General features: G+C 43.0%; 1 protein-coding gene across 2 annotated transcripts; it reads right to left on the minus strand.

Moving 5' to 3' along the window:
- Positions 1-292: 292 nt before the first annotated feature.
- Positions 293-12709, minus strand: LOC114434151 (ubiquitin-conjugating enzyme E2 R2-like). Of its 2 annotated transcripts, none has more exons than XM_028403123.1 (5): positions 12373-12709; positions 3857-3943; positions 3573-3670; positions 2694-2828; positions 293-2601 (listed from the first exon to the last, which is right to left on the minus strand). In XM_028403123.1, exons 1-5 carry the CDS (start codon positions 12553-12555, stop codon positions 2373-2375), a joined length of 732 nt encoding a protein of 243 aa, XP_028258924.1. In that variant the 5' UTR covers positions 12556-12709; the 3' UTR covers positions 293-2372. The 2 variants fall into 2 exon arrangements, with proteins under 2 accessions (XP_028258924.1, XP_028258925.1); XM_028403124.1 differs by lacking the exon at positions 12373-12709 and adding an exon at positions 4428-4497.
- Positions 12710-15283: the final 2574 nt, after the last annotated feature.

A 15283-nucleotide genomic window follows, 5' to 3' on the forward strand; every position in this document is an offset into this window, starting at 1 on the left:
TAATTGTTTGTTTGTTGGTGGTGGTTGGTGTTTTCCTGAGGTTCTTGTTGTTTTCTTAACGGCTGGATTATTTTCTCCTCAGAGAGCCCACCAATCGAACGGGGAGGAGAGATGATAAAACAGTAGATCGGGGGAAAAAAGAAAGAAAGAAGGGAATTCCATTCTTCCAAACATCAAAAGGAAAGCGGAGGACCGTTTCACATGTGATGTAGTTGAACATCAGTCAGGTGCAGAGCATTCACAGCTATGTAAATGTTTCTGTGTGGTGTCAATTTTCTTTTTCTGTTGGTACGTGTAATCCATGAAGACCCCTGGGTTTTTTTTTTTAAACAATCAACATTCTTAATAATCTCAATACATATAGGACAGAAAATATTGCAGCTCACACCACAATTTGGAAATAAAAACATTACACCAAAATGAAAAAAACAACCCTCAGCCAGGTCACAATGCAACAGTTTTAGATAAAATTGAGGACCTTCCTCTTTAATCCAGACCCTTATAGCAGATCTAAAACCACAAACACGTCATAACAGCATGCTAATGAAGAACCACATTCTCCTGTTCATGCTCAAAGACAAACCCAGTACCTTCCCCGTGTTGCGTTTCTCCACACTTTTCAGCACATCTCATAAACGGATATTCACACACACAAACAGAAACATGGTTACAGCGATATGAAGGATTTAACCGGAAATACTGCTGGATGGTGGCAATGTGTCCTGTGAGTGTGCAGCAGAGCACTCCTGGCAGTTAGGAGAGGGGCCCTGACAGCAGACGCCCAGTCAGTCTACAAATTCATCAGGCCATTTTCAATCTTCTGAATCACTCACACTGCTACAGGATCTGCTCTGAGGTAACAGGGTTCGATGATTCAGGCGAGTCAAGATGGCTGCAGGCTATGCTGACAACACGCCAGCAGGGGGCGATCTCTCTTCTGCCCAGGAAACTTGTGCTACTCTGAGAGAAACACAAAGACTGATAAGACTACACATGTCCATCTCTAACCGAGGAGCCCTCGCAGATAAACAGCTGGTGTGGAGTTTAGGTCAGACCTTTGCAAAGCCCAGTTTCACTGCCACGTTTTAAAGCACTGCATATTAAGTTCAAGCACTGACTGCATAGGTTTTTGTTAAATACAGTACATTGCATTTAGTTTCACGAGCAGCAGGAGGCTCAGCTAGCTGTTTCTTAATGCATCCAGGCCACTAGTAGCATGTGCCTGTACGATGAAGGCTGCGTGGCAGTCAGGAGAGGATGTCTGTGGGGTTCTGATCTACATTCCATTCTTTAGTTCAGCTGCTGGATCTCGCTTTTGTCATCTATACACCCCAGACACATCTGAAAAGAGGTGGTGCTGTAAAATAAGCTGAAACTTGTTCCATCAGGAGGCTGCTATCTGCACAGTAGCCCCACCTGAGGCGTGAAGGTGAGCCTGAAATATTTCCCTTCTGCCATCTTAGGATGAGTCATCTAATCTGAAATATCAGAGTGAGGGAAGGCACAAGGGAGTGTCGATTTTATTTTTTTTTTAAATGGATAACTTCCCTGTGTGGAGCAGCACAAGCCCTGGGGCTTAAAAGGTCAGAGGTGAAACATGGCGGCCTGCTAACCAGAGGTCAAACGCATGGCTCAGAGGCAGAAATGACTTTCTGAAACACACACAGTATGCCAGTATGTCCCTAATATTAGCTTCCTTTGCAAACACTCTCTCCTCTTTTTTTTTTTACTATGTTCTGATCTAACCTATGGCATTACTTTTCTGCCTACTGACGACAGAAAGAAAAGGCATGCCCAACCTTTGGGCAAGTTTTAAAAGATTAAGTGTAACAATGACTGTGTGGTTGCCAAAGGCTTTTGAGAAAATTTAAACCAACTATCAGCAAATGCAGTGAAAACGGCAGAACTTTAAAGGTATAAATTGTACACATACATTTCTACATGCTCTCTGCTTGCTGTGTGTGTGTGTGTGTGTGGTGGGGGAAGGGAAAGGGGGCGAAGAAGAGGGAGCCCAGTTTCCAAACAAAGGCAGCACAAATTACACCTTTAAGTTGTCCTGCTATGTGTGTGTATCATGTGTGTAACCTCACCTTAGACAACCACTGAAGAAATAAAAGAGAACTTGTACGACGCAAACAAAAGCAACTCTGTAGCTTTCTTCAATGCATCAGGTTTTAGTGTGCATACTGTGACTGCACATGTGACTCAGGGTAAACGGGGGGGGGGGGGGGGGGGGGGGGGCTGTGCTAAGTAAAGGAAGGGAGGTGGATTTAAAGTTCAGTCCATGACAGACAAGGGGAGGCCTGTGTACGTCTGTGTATGGGTGAGAACAAGGTGTGGGGGGTGGTGGGCAACGTCACAGGGAGGGAAGGTCAGGAGTCCTCTGTGCCCGAGTCGTCCTCGTCATAGAAACAGTCCTCGTTGTTGTCCTCGTCGTCGTCTTCATCCTCCAGCTCTTCGTCATCGTAGTAGTCGTCATATAGGAGGTTGGAGCCGTCGTCTGTGGGTGGGACCTGTGTGCGGACACAGTACTCGTCCAACGTGACGGGAACCTTCACACCATCCCGCTCCGCTTCAGCTTTGGTAGCCAGCACCTGCTTCCTGTTAAAAAAAGAGAGACAAAGGAGGTGAGGGCACAGGGCTGGATCTTCCATTTGAAATGTCAAGAGTGTGGGTTGTGTGGTTCTTGGTACCTGATGATCTCGATGTACTCTCTGTCCTTGCCCTTGCTGTCCCTCCACTTGCGGTACATGACGGATGCGTCCACATTGGCTGGAGAGAATGTGTTGGGTTCGTTCAGCAGAGAGATCACGCTGAGCAGGATGGTCCTGAGGGAGAGTGGAGAGAGATTAAAATAGAGAGGAGCAATACAAGATGAGGAGAAGGAAGGAAAACAGAGATGGGAGGGGTAGTGAAGCAAAGATGGAGGTAAGATGAGACAAGAGACATTGAGCGTGTAGGACAAAGAGATGTACAGAGATGGAAAGACACGTGGACAGGAAGAGACTGAGAAGGAGGGAAAGTGAAGCAGCCGGCTTGTTTTAAACCTGGCAGAAAAGGGGTTGTTCACTACATTATACAAGCGCTTTCAACCACAGTTGATGATACGAGGCTGTTTTGATATTTGTTGGTGTTGCCATTATCAGCTTGAGGGCTACAGAGACCCCATTACTGAAGACAGTTAGGGTGGTGTCCAAACAAGGAGAGAGAAAACAGGGAAAGCTGGAGGGGCTGAATAATTTAATCTGGGTCAAATAAATATCTGAAATAAAGGGAGCATGAATTATACATGATGTTTGGTTGTTTTTGGAATCTAAACTGCAGCATGTTGGTAGGCAGTTAAAGGAAAAAAGCCCCAAACAATTGTCTTGTTTTTATAATAAGTGATCTCCCACCAGCTCTCTCAACAGTTCCTCTCTATCCCAATGCAAGGCCAGGGCTCTGGGCAGCTACAGGCAGCTCATAATTGTATATTTCTTTTATTCAGGTAGCATCGTGCATCAAAGGGAAATCTTAAAAAATGTAAAGCTGCAGCGGGTTGGATGAATGTTTCAGACAAGCAAAGGTTGTACCTGACATTCTGTGTGGGATTCCACCTCTCTGAAGGCAGCTCTCCGCTCTGTGGATCGTCCACTGGTGGGTGCAGGATTGAAATACACACATCCCCATTCTAGGAACATGAGAGAATATGTTCAGACAAAACAATTCAGATACAAAAAACTTTTAATTTATCTTATTGTGATTTCATTATCTAGGCACATTATAAGTCATTCTTTAATATCTGGCACAAACATTTCCCTTGGGGACATTTTCTTCACCCAGTTTTGTTCATGCTTTTAAACTTGGCTAATCTTACTTCATAGATGTTGGGGTGCCACATCTTGGTGAGGAAGCGGAAAGAAGGAGGGGAGTACGGGTAGTCCACGGGAAATTTGATCCGAGCCTGTCGGTGAGAGAAGACACGTGTTAGCAACATGGCAGGCAGCATATTTACTCTTCTGCTATGCCAACAGACAAGCGATGACTCCTTCATTCCAAATGGTTACTGTTTGGGAACCATTTCCACCGATTAGTCCAACACAGAGAGGATGAATCCTTCAGCTTAAACCGAGCACACACAGTGTCTTGGGCCGATTATCCTTGAATAACCTTGCCTGACAATCCATACCCATGTTCAGATAATCTGTTAATGTGAAGGGTCTTAAACCCCCTCAAGTGCTCTCTGACTCATCTGTCCTGTTAACATTAAATTATTTAGGAGCTAAAAATCAGAAGTCTGTCTTTGTCTTTGTCAACACTTTCAAAACTGCCTTTAGAAGAGGGGTTTGAGCAATGTTCAAACAACATTAAATATTCTAGCACTTGATGCTAATACTGGCTAGGAAACTACAGTTGATTCATATTGAAAGTGACAGTTAAAATCTCACCTCAAGCTCTTGTTGAAGATACAACAGTGATTTGATCATGCAGACTCATGTGGTGTTCTGCAAACTAACATAACAGCAAGCTGTTGCTCTCCAAGTTTCAAGTTGTTTACATCTAGTCACACACTAGATCATGTGATGTTGTGCATTTCTTCCTGAAGGTTCCTCTGGCAGGATAATCTTAATACCCTGTCGCATGGGTTGTGCTGTTATTTTAAAATCTTGTAGTATTGGGATTAGAGAGAGGAACAGCTGGGAAAAATACATGATGCTACCTGACTTTAAAAATCACTTCAGATTCCAGAATGCAAGTCCGTACAATGGTGCAGAGAAAACAAACAAACATCTGTCTGTCCATTTTTGACAGGGCATTCACTGTAATCCTTTCACTAGTCACACACCCTAACCTGAATCCAACGCATAAATGTGTGAACATTTTCCTTGATTTCTCCCTAAAACTGAATAAATCAAAAACTGTTCTCACTCCTCAAACTTGCCCTCACAATGCTAGTCTTACCTGTACAAACGCACACATACACACACAGCTGCCAAAGCTTTTCTTAACAAAGACCTATATTTCCTGCACCGATGTCAACAAGCAGCTGCTGAATGAAGATCTATACAAGCATGCTGATCAGCTTCTACAATGATTGAGAGGTACCTATAAATAGTAGCTGTGGAGTCACTGCAAACTGTACTGAGGTGGCTGAGCTCAGACAAGCTAATGACAGTGTAATGTAATATGGTGTTGGAGGAAGGGAGTGCGTTCAGCTGCACAGTGTGTGGAGCTCAGAGAAACATCGGTGACTGAAGGGGGGGTGTATAAAGACATTGTGTTTGTCCTCTCCAGCTGTCACTGCAACCCAAGACAATCCACTACTCACACCCGAGTTCTCCTATTCTATGCACTCACATTGAAACCACACCTCAACACTCACACAGTGTACATTCTGTGTGTGGAGGACCCCTCCTCCCTTTTCCATGAGGCGTGCCATGAGAGAGCCACGGACAGGGGGAGTGCACACCGACTGAACTGATTACACACACGCACACACCGCTCACAGCAGGAAACCTTCTGCTGATCCTCTTGTCATATATACACACACACACAGTTGCTGATTCGGCATGGTCAGCTGGTCCTTGCCACGGTGAAAAAACGAGGTGGGGGGGGGGTATCTGCTGCATGGGAGCGGGGTGGTGGTGGAGGAGTGGGAGGAGGAATGAGGAATTTAATTTAGAATAAAGGAGGTTGAATATGTAGTATAAGCTTTCAGCCCTCGTTGACTGTATAACAAAGTGAGCGCATACAGCAAAAGAACACTGAAAGTGTGATCTGTTCATGATTCACTGTGCTGTGTGTCAGTACATCCTGACCTGCAGATAAATTCAGCCTTTGTCAAACTGTGAAAACTCAACCTGATTTCCAACAAACAGAACAAACTTGCTCTGAAACAGAGAGGGAACAGTGACACTGAGGGGCGGGGGCACGAAATCTCTGGATTTGACTGCCCCTGCCAGAAAGCTGGTGGCCCATCAGAGTGCAGGGTTCAAGCCAACATTGTACACATTACAGGCTGGCAGGAGCTCAGCTCATAGCAGCCAGCCGGGGGCGGGGGAGTGGAGGAAGCCATGCAGCAGTACTCAGTGCTTGGTTTTTCTCACAAAACAATATAAGCATTAAGATGATATCAACCCACTGACAGAGCAGTGGGCAAATGAAACCTTAGAGTGCATTTTTGAGTAAAACAGCCCTTCATTTGCCTCTGATTCCACAGCATGCCCACAGACACTCAAATGTCTGTTTTAATTTGGAACCTAATCACTGAGCTGGCAACGACCAGCGACGACCGCCACGCTAGTTCTCACTAGCATTCAAAAAAAACATTTGGTCCAATTCAGGAAGATGGAAACATTTCAGTGCAAGATGGCACTCAACAGAATGTACCGTTATGCCAAAACTTAACTAAACTCAAAAACAGAGAGTGAACAGGTTTTAAGTTTGTTTTTCTTCCAGGTCTTTTCCATGAAACAGTGTGTGGATCAAAAACCTTTTTAATGAGCTTTTCAAAGCTGTGGATGTCTGAAAAGAGTAATGGCAAAAATCCCAAAGCCCCATTAAATTTAATTTCAGTTTTGGCAAAGAGCCGTTAAGCCAGCTTTACCCAAACCTATCCATAACAAGATGAGCAGATATGGAAGAAAACCCTGACAGGAAAATGGCACAGTCTCATTAAACAGACAAAACCACATATATCACACTTTGTCTGTTGCTGGGAGGTTTAAGCTTCAACACTGTCCATACAATTGCTTATTTAGCACATCCTGTGGGTCTGTAAGATAGTAGACAGCAAAGCAGGACGGCGGGGATATGCTACGCATGAGCATTGATCCTTGTAAGAAGGTACGACCACGATTTCACAATGAAGCTTTAAACTGTAGTAACACAGTTCTACACTTTAGCACCTACAACTATAGATTTCAAACCAGGACTGAGGCCCTTGACCTGCACACTCAGCATCAGCAAACCATGGATGGAGGGACCCGGGGGAAAGAGGAGAAGATGATACATGGAGTAAAGAAGTGTGATGGAGTTGGCCTAAACACTGTCAGGCTGCATTGTTAGCTTGTTTGCTCTGCACCAGTGAGCAGCCCATCTCATCAACACTAAACAGACAGAGGAGAAGAAACACATGGAGGAAGAGCAAGGACGATGCTGCAGGGTCTCAAAAGGCAAATATCACCTTTCTCCTTTGAGTTTCCAGAGATCGTGTTGTAAGGTGTTCATTTGAATAGACTGTTATGTGAGTCTCTGTCAATTATCCACATATTTAGGCTTTTACTTTAACATGTATGACTTTTTCTGTATTTACTCCTAGTGTTCACACTACTTGTAATATTAGGGCAGATTTTTGAAACGATGTGCCTCTTTTTACTATGAAATATGTTTAGGTCTCTAGACTTAACAAGAAACCGAGTGTTTGGACATGGCGATGCAGACACCCCAACCCCCTCCTTAACAGGTCTTACCAGTCACCACATTTCCTTCTATGATTCATAACACTCCTATCACATAGTCCGTTACTAGATGAAAAACAAAGCACACACACACAGATCATGCCTTGCAAAGAAGACATACATGTTAAAGTCTTAGTGCCACCTTTGCTCGTTCACACCAAACCAACACAGTCGATGTAATGCAACACCAACATTAGCCTTCAGAATCTTTCTCTACATTGCATAATCAGAGGAGTGATGTAGCATGGCTGCCGCTCAGACAGTTACGCCTTTGTGTCCTGTGACCCCTCAAAATACCTTTTACACAGAAAGGTGAGGTGGAAAACAAGGAGATAAACCTCAAATTACCTGTATTCCCTTTCCTAACAAACAGCAAAGAAAGCCACAAAAATGGCCCCAGCTTTACTGCCTCTACAAACCAAATTCGTGGAGTTCCGTTAACAGAGGGGTGCTGTTATGTTAGTATCTAGTTCGGTGTCTTCTGCAGTGGTAGAGGTGCAAAGCAAGATCCAGTCCTACCTTGAACAAGCTGCATATAAAGGCCTAAAGACACACACAACTATAGCGTCAAGGGTTAATTGAATATGGACAATCAATTACAGGCGACCTAATCCATTAAGAAACCTTTATTAGTCCCACAATGGGGAAATTGCATTGCATGCAGCTCTTTTGAAGTCAAAGTCAAAATGTTATGAAGGGCCCTTCATTGCTTAAATGGTGCAAAAATGTTTCATTTTAAAATCCTGTGTAAAGAAAAACTGTGGTGATGTAGATTTAGTCAGAACAGCAACCATGTCTTCTCCGCTTTGTCTGCTCACATAAAGCTGCTAACACACAAGATCAATGACAAAGTGCTAACCTCAGTGCATTTGTTGCAACATACTACCGCTTTGCAGATCATGCCTCATAATTGGATTGAGCGCAGAATTAACAGCATCCACAGTCAAAAGGTGGTCCACTTTGAAGAACTCATTTGAGCAGGAGACATGAAAGTGCAGCCAATTTCCTGCCAAGCATGCACAAAAAGACGCCTGAAAGATTTCTCTCGTTACCGAGAATGCAGAATGCAAGATTCGTTTCCTCTTTCTATTAAAAAATCTTTCCTGAATTGTGACCTAAAAAAACTTGCCTTGAACAGAGAACAGCACCCCACCCTGTGGAAAATGACAGCAAGGCAAAGTAAACCAGGTCAATGCAAAGACCCTGAACAGAACAAATCATTCCGTTCTCCCTGTGCACCTCTTTACCGTCTCTACAGACCTTAACACCCCCCCCCCCCCCCCCCCCCCCCCGCCCCACACACACACACACACACTACAATCAGCCTGAATTACGGGGAAAAGGTCCTTGTGTGGAACAAATTCCTTAACCTACAACACTTACACACACACACAGGTCCCAGAGATTATCTTGTTCATACCCAACAGGCCCCTGCCTCATTAGCTTGGTTCTCCAACCAGCAGAAGGGCACAGAGCAGAGGGAAAAGAACCAAAAACTGGAGTTTTAAACCGATTCTTGATTAGGTGATTTGACCTCATTCCAAACAGAACCATGTCTGGGAGGTATGATTAATACACTGGAAAACAACTTCCTGTTTGTCTTCCTAACACAAACAGGAGGAGGAAAGGAACACACTGCTGTGGCTTCAGGGCACGGTCGGTTATAACCATCTAAAGGGGCCCTACACTCACTTCTGCTCACAGCAGGTTCCCCTTTCAAAGGGGGGGACCACTCTATGAAGAGCTGTGCCTGCTTGTGATCCCGTGCTCCTTCTTCTTTTCCCCTCTCTGCTCCGCTCCTGTTTCTCTGTGTCACAGCCAGAGGGGGAAACATGACTCCGGCAGCTCACACAGGCCCTGCCCAGCCAAGCTCTCCGCAGCTGGGTTGGGTCCTTCTGCCTGTACCCTCCCCTCCATTGCTGCAACACTAGCGTGGAGCCTGTGCAGATTACGTAGCATGCACCCGAGATAGAAGGAAGACAGGCAGGCACAAATACAGAGTCAGCTGCTTTACAGAACTGGTGTCTGTCAACTGATTGTCAAAAGCTAAAAAAGACAGGCAGGCCCGGGCCAAAACCAAAGGGCAACACCCTTTGTTCATATCGGCTCAGTCGAGAAAACCACTTGACTGAGATATGAAAGGTATTTTCTTTCGCAATATAAGCTGCAAAGATCCAGTTTACACAATAGATATACATAATAACTGCATGGGACACAGATGACACAGCCATCCATCAAAGATCCAGGTTTTTACACAGCAGTGCAGCCCGGTTACACACACAGCACAATCTGTACGTCACCATGAGAATCCTCTCTGAACACAGCAAGATTACCTCATAACCATGGATGTATAGTGCACAGTAGGTCACTATCTGTGGTTGTGCTCGACACAAAGCAGAGCAGGAAGAGGTCAGATGTTGTCAAACGTGAACCGACAGTCTCAGTCCCAGACAAAGCAAAGACACAGTTCTGAAAAGCTGAGTTTGGAGCTGCACAAGTACAGGATGTAGGAATAAAAACCACAACAAACATAGTGGGTGTTTGATACTCATACTCCTACTTACACCATACATAAAAACGGTAACTCTAACAAAGTGGAAAGTCATTCATTTAGTTTCAGCAACAGACATGAAGTTGAATTCTGACCCAGTAAGCAATAAACTAACCATCAGCTTCAAACACACTAATGGAAATACATGTCTGTACTTAACACCATGTAAGGTAAAGCCTATTGGTTGCGTCTGCATAGAGGTGGAAGCTACCAGTCCTTGTCAGAAAGTACAGCAATTACTTTTGAGTCACTTAATCTAGAAATGGGTTATCACAGCATGTTGAAGTTGTTAGGAGCAGTCTTTTTTTCAACCTTTGCTCAACAAGTAAAACTGATTAGAATAAAACTTTGTGATGAGATACTAACATCTTGAATATTAACATATATTTTTATTAACATACATGACTATATAAAGTAGATGTTATGCAGAAATTGAAAATGCCAAAACACTGTGCAAGCATCCCATAAAGTCTAACAGAAGTCCCCCTATTGGACAATCTGACAAATAATAATCATCAGCTGCTCTTAGCCTGGGGGGTACTTCACATGACAAAGCAGTAGACAGGCAGCCTGAAAATCTCTCCCTGGCCAGTGAATGAAATGTCAACATGTGAAACCTGTGGGTCAAAGGTTAATTTATCAGGATACTGTATATGTTTGTTTACTTCTACACTGTGGAACCAGGACAGTTATCTATTCCTGCCTGAATAACATTTCAACATGTCTCCGTCCCCTTTGTGCCTGCAGGGATATGAGAGCTACACCCGCGTGAAACAAACACCTGACTCAGCTAGGTTTCTCGTGACGTCAGTTTCAGTTGAATGGGCGTCCGCAGCACGTCATAACCACCAGTTTGTTTTAGGTAGCATGTTCAAAACAGGTGTTTACTTTTTTTCCCTTTTTGCTAGATTTTGGCAAACCGGTTGGATGGAAACACGGTACAAGAACAATGAGTCACGACCATGTGGTGGATTTCACAGTCAGGCTGTGCATTCCTGGCCCGACAAAGGAATCCTGTACACAGCACCCACACAGACACACAGTACGGTGGCTGGGGCCGGTGCCCTGTGCTTGTGTTCACAGGCTAGGGGAAAAAAACATGCCCCTCAAGAACTGGAATTTACAAAGCAACAACTGAAGAGAGGGGTTAGAAACATGGAGCGGCCACAACATGTGGAACAATCCAATCACAGGTACAGATATGTTTCAGCTGAGCCGCTGTGAAAGGCTAGAATTTGATTTGCCGTGATTGCTATGAATTAAAGTTCCTTCCTCCTAACCTATACCATTTCTGTTTTTCCACAGTAAAACAGGACTATTGTGTCCCCTTCAATAAAAGGCCCATTATCTGTTATTTGATGCACAATAAAATAAGCATCTAGGCCAAGTCTGAGGCAGAGCCACTAGGAGTTTATTAGACTTTGCTGGACAAAGTAAATTAATCATAGTGCTCTACAGGCTGATAACCACATTAGTACAGCACTTGGAACAATACTCACACTGTTAGGCAACATCTGAAGCAGATTTCTTCATACTGGTTTGTGAGAAAACAACAGAAGGATGCATGCTATGCAACAAATACAAAGCTACTGTGTTGGTCACTGTTGTGAACTTTTTGGATTAAAAGAAATAAGCCATTACACGTCGAGGGTCCGAGCCACAGGACACTGTGTAAGTAAGATAAGCTGGTGGAGTCTGTGTCAAATGGCAGACTTTTTTTTTTGAAGAACCAATCCGCATAAACAGGAACAACACATCTTTACTCTCAGGAGAGGAAGTAACTCGCTTGAACAAATTCAACCACTGATTACATTTCAGAAGCGAGGCTGCCTACAGCACATTATTGATTGGTACATTTGAACAAACAGAAAACTTGCTCGAACATGTGGATGCTAAATTTGTGATGATAAGCGCAAAGGAAAAATGGTTGAATTAGCTAATTGATGAGTTTGCCCCACACACAGAGTATGCTGGAGGCGGATTTGCTAACAACCTTTTGTTTAATGTTAACATAAAAGTAATCGTGTTCAAACGTGGTCCGAAAGCAAAGTGACACATGGAAGGTGCCTCAGTCCATTTAGATTTTGAGGAAAAACAAGCCATTAAAAGTTTCGTGTCCACTAGCATGTACCACTGAATTAAACTGTGACTGAGTAGAGTTGATTTAAAGTTGAACAAAGAGCTGTCATATTCACAGACAGAAAACTGCCCATTAGCAAAGTTAACGTGAGTAACTACTACCTGCTGTTGTTAAAACAGCTACAAAAAGACAGATGTTATTATCTCTGGGCTGTTCTTTATGACCTACATTACTTGAATGTAGGCTAAACTAACCAGCTAAAAGAACAATAGATCGTCTGCTAGCTAACATTAGCTACTCACCTTAAAATAACCACCCTCGTAGTGTGTATTTGGGGGTCCGAATATTGCTACTTCCCAGTTGTACATGTCCGACTCGTCCACTAAAGTTATCTTGAAACCTTCCACTGGCTCATCTTGAAGACTTTTCATCTCCAGCATTAGTGCTTTTTGGGAACTGGCTACATGATGTCCATGCTGAGCCATATTCCACAACCGATTTGTATAAATATATCAGCAACCCACCACGGCTGTGACTGCGAAGGACAAAGCTAGCTTGGTACAAACAATAGCTGAGTAGAAGCCCTTCGCACAGGAACGCGTTAACGGTGGTTTCCGTTTGTACGGTTCCGAAACAGGATCTTAACCACGACTGGGTCTTATTTGGTCAGAGCTGGTGCGCCTTCCTCTGTTATTGTGAACAATCCCGGGGAGCCCCAGCTACTAACGACCCATCTAAACCTACTGCTGTCAAGTCAGACACTTTTCTCTCTAGGAATTCCGGTCAAACCTTTTAAAATCAATATTTACCTCGCTTCATGTGTTTAAAACACGCAACCTAACACTGTATTCATAACATTAAACTTTCAAATTCATTCCTTACATTATTATTGAGCTGTGTGTTTATTTTTGTCTGTTTGTTTTAAATAAGTTACATAATTTACATAAAATAAAAAGCTAACGCCCGTGGTGGAAGTCTTATTTTGAAAGGCTACACAGGAAACTCCTTTTCCTCCAGGTAGCTTGGATGTGTGCTAAGGAAAGCTAGCCAGCCTCGTCTCGGTTTGGGTTCTGTCAAACATAAAAGGAGGACGAGGGGGCCGAATGTGCGTTCAGTCAACAAGTTACACATAAAACAATTAAACCAAAACTGCAGCTTAGTTCGCTAAACAGTCTCTGAAACAGCTGCTCGCTGTCAGTCAATAGTGGTCTCGATTGCTTCTCGATTACATCCACACGCTGCATGATGGTCACATATTGAATTACTGTAGTGTGCGCTATTAGAGTTTGAAAGTTTGACATCAACACATATTAACTCATTCTTTTCATTTTCTTCAAATGCTGATTTTGCATCAGTGAGTATGAGCGAGAAGGATTTGAGGGCATAACAATAAAAACATGTTAAATTGTTGGAATGAGGTAATACTTTTACGATAGTAAAGTGCTAACATACGAGAAAGTCTTAAAAAGACACATTCAGCACTATATATGACCAGAAACCTACAAGAAAGCGACAGCAGCCTGTCAGCCTCCTGTCAACCAGCTGTCGTGCATCCATGCGTGCCACACAGTCTGTGCTGTCATCTAATCAATCATCTTCACTTCCAAAAGATTGATGCCAATATGTGAACGCTAAGGCTAACTACTCATGATCTTACGATTTTATAATATTGGCATCTTCTGTTGTTTCCGGTTTTATTTTGTTAAACAGTTTGTTTTACTTCCGGTCTTCACTCAGTCTGCACTTATTCAGTTTTTGTTGTCAATAATGGATGCAATTATTCACTGTGTGGTGTGTTCAATGTCCTGTAGGAATATAAAAGGGTTAAAAAAGGTTCCCTACATCAAATTACTTCTCTTTCATTTCATACACCCACACAGGAAACATTTTAAACACTTTGCCTATGTGTTTATTTACTGTAACACAAAAAACACTACAGCAGCTTCTTACAGCCTTTATTTTTTAATTTGGGTGGACCTCTTTTTATTGGGAATGTTGATAATTTATGTTGTCCCCTTTAAAACATGACATTGTACAGCTTGAATATGGAGAAATAAAAGACAGGACCTTTTTCAAAATCTGTCATACTAGAGTATAATGTCACAGCCAAACCTGGTAAAATAACTCACGACAACTGGAACCGACAGTGAATTAGACAGAGCGGGTTGCCTCTCAGTACACTGCTTTACGTGACCTGTGTACACATTAATCGGAGCCCCCCCATTACCTGAAGAACCCTCTTCCTTCCCCCTATGGTTAATAATTTAAAACATTCAATGATATCACTTCTTAATTGTGTGAACGTAGAATAGATAAAAACAAATACCATCAAAAATAGAGAATGGTCAAGTTAAACGTAATAAAAAAAAAAGAAAGAAAAGGACAAACTGGAATGATTTTTTTTTTGTTGTTTGTTTAAGCATGTCCATGGAACAGAAAATAGGGAAATAAAAAGTATACATTCCTAATCATGCAATATACAAATGTTTTTTTTTATCTAATATGCACAAGAATCAGGACAATGTATGACTATGAAGGGGGTGTTGTTTCTTGGTTTGTCTGAGATCAGTCCTTTTCAGGAACAGGAAATACATACATCATTATTTTCTATTGACATTCCTGAAAAGCAGCTGATCACCTCCGGATCAGACTTTTACTACTGGACTGAATATGATCTAGTGGGAATGGCAAACGTGACCTTCAGGCGACAGACATCATTATCATAGTTGTTATCTACAATTGCAGACTGATGTAAAGGGTGGGGGGCCTTACCAGTAATACATGACCAGAGACGCTACCAAGTCAGTATTATATCTTGCTACTACAAGGTTCAGTTACGCTGGACGGGGGTGGGGGTGGGGGGTGGGGGGTGGGGGTAGTGACTTGAGATGACAAATGAAAACATCAAGTACCTCTGAGTGGAAAACAAAAGACCTTTCATGATCTTCATAACACATTAATGCACAGAAAAAAGTGGCAAGGCAGTTTCTGAAGGGAAAAGGAAACACCAGGTGTACATGTTGGCTGTGTGTCAGCCAGCACAGGTGGAGCTATGTTTTACATGAAAACTGCAAACTGGTGTTGACAGACTGGATGTTTCTTTAGCCACTAATACTGATTCAGAGTGAGCTTTGAGTCACCGACCAGTTAAAGTGTCTGCTTACAGAGAAGACAACTTCAGCAACCTGATATATCAACCAGCTGGTTTTAAAA

This window comes from Parambassis ranga, chromosome 4 (genome assembly GCF_900634625.1).
Source record: "Parambassis ranga chromosome 4, fParRan2.1, whole genome shotgun sequence".
Classification (NCBI taxonomy): Eukaryota; Metazoa; Chordata; class Actinopteri; family Ambassidae; genus Parambassis; species Parambassis ranga.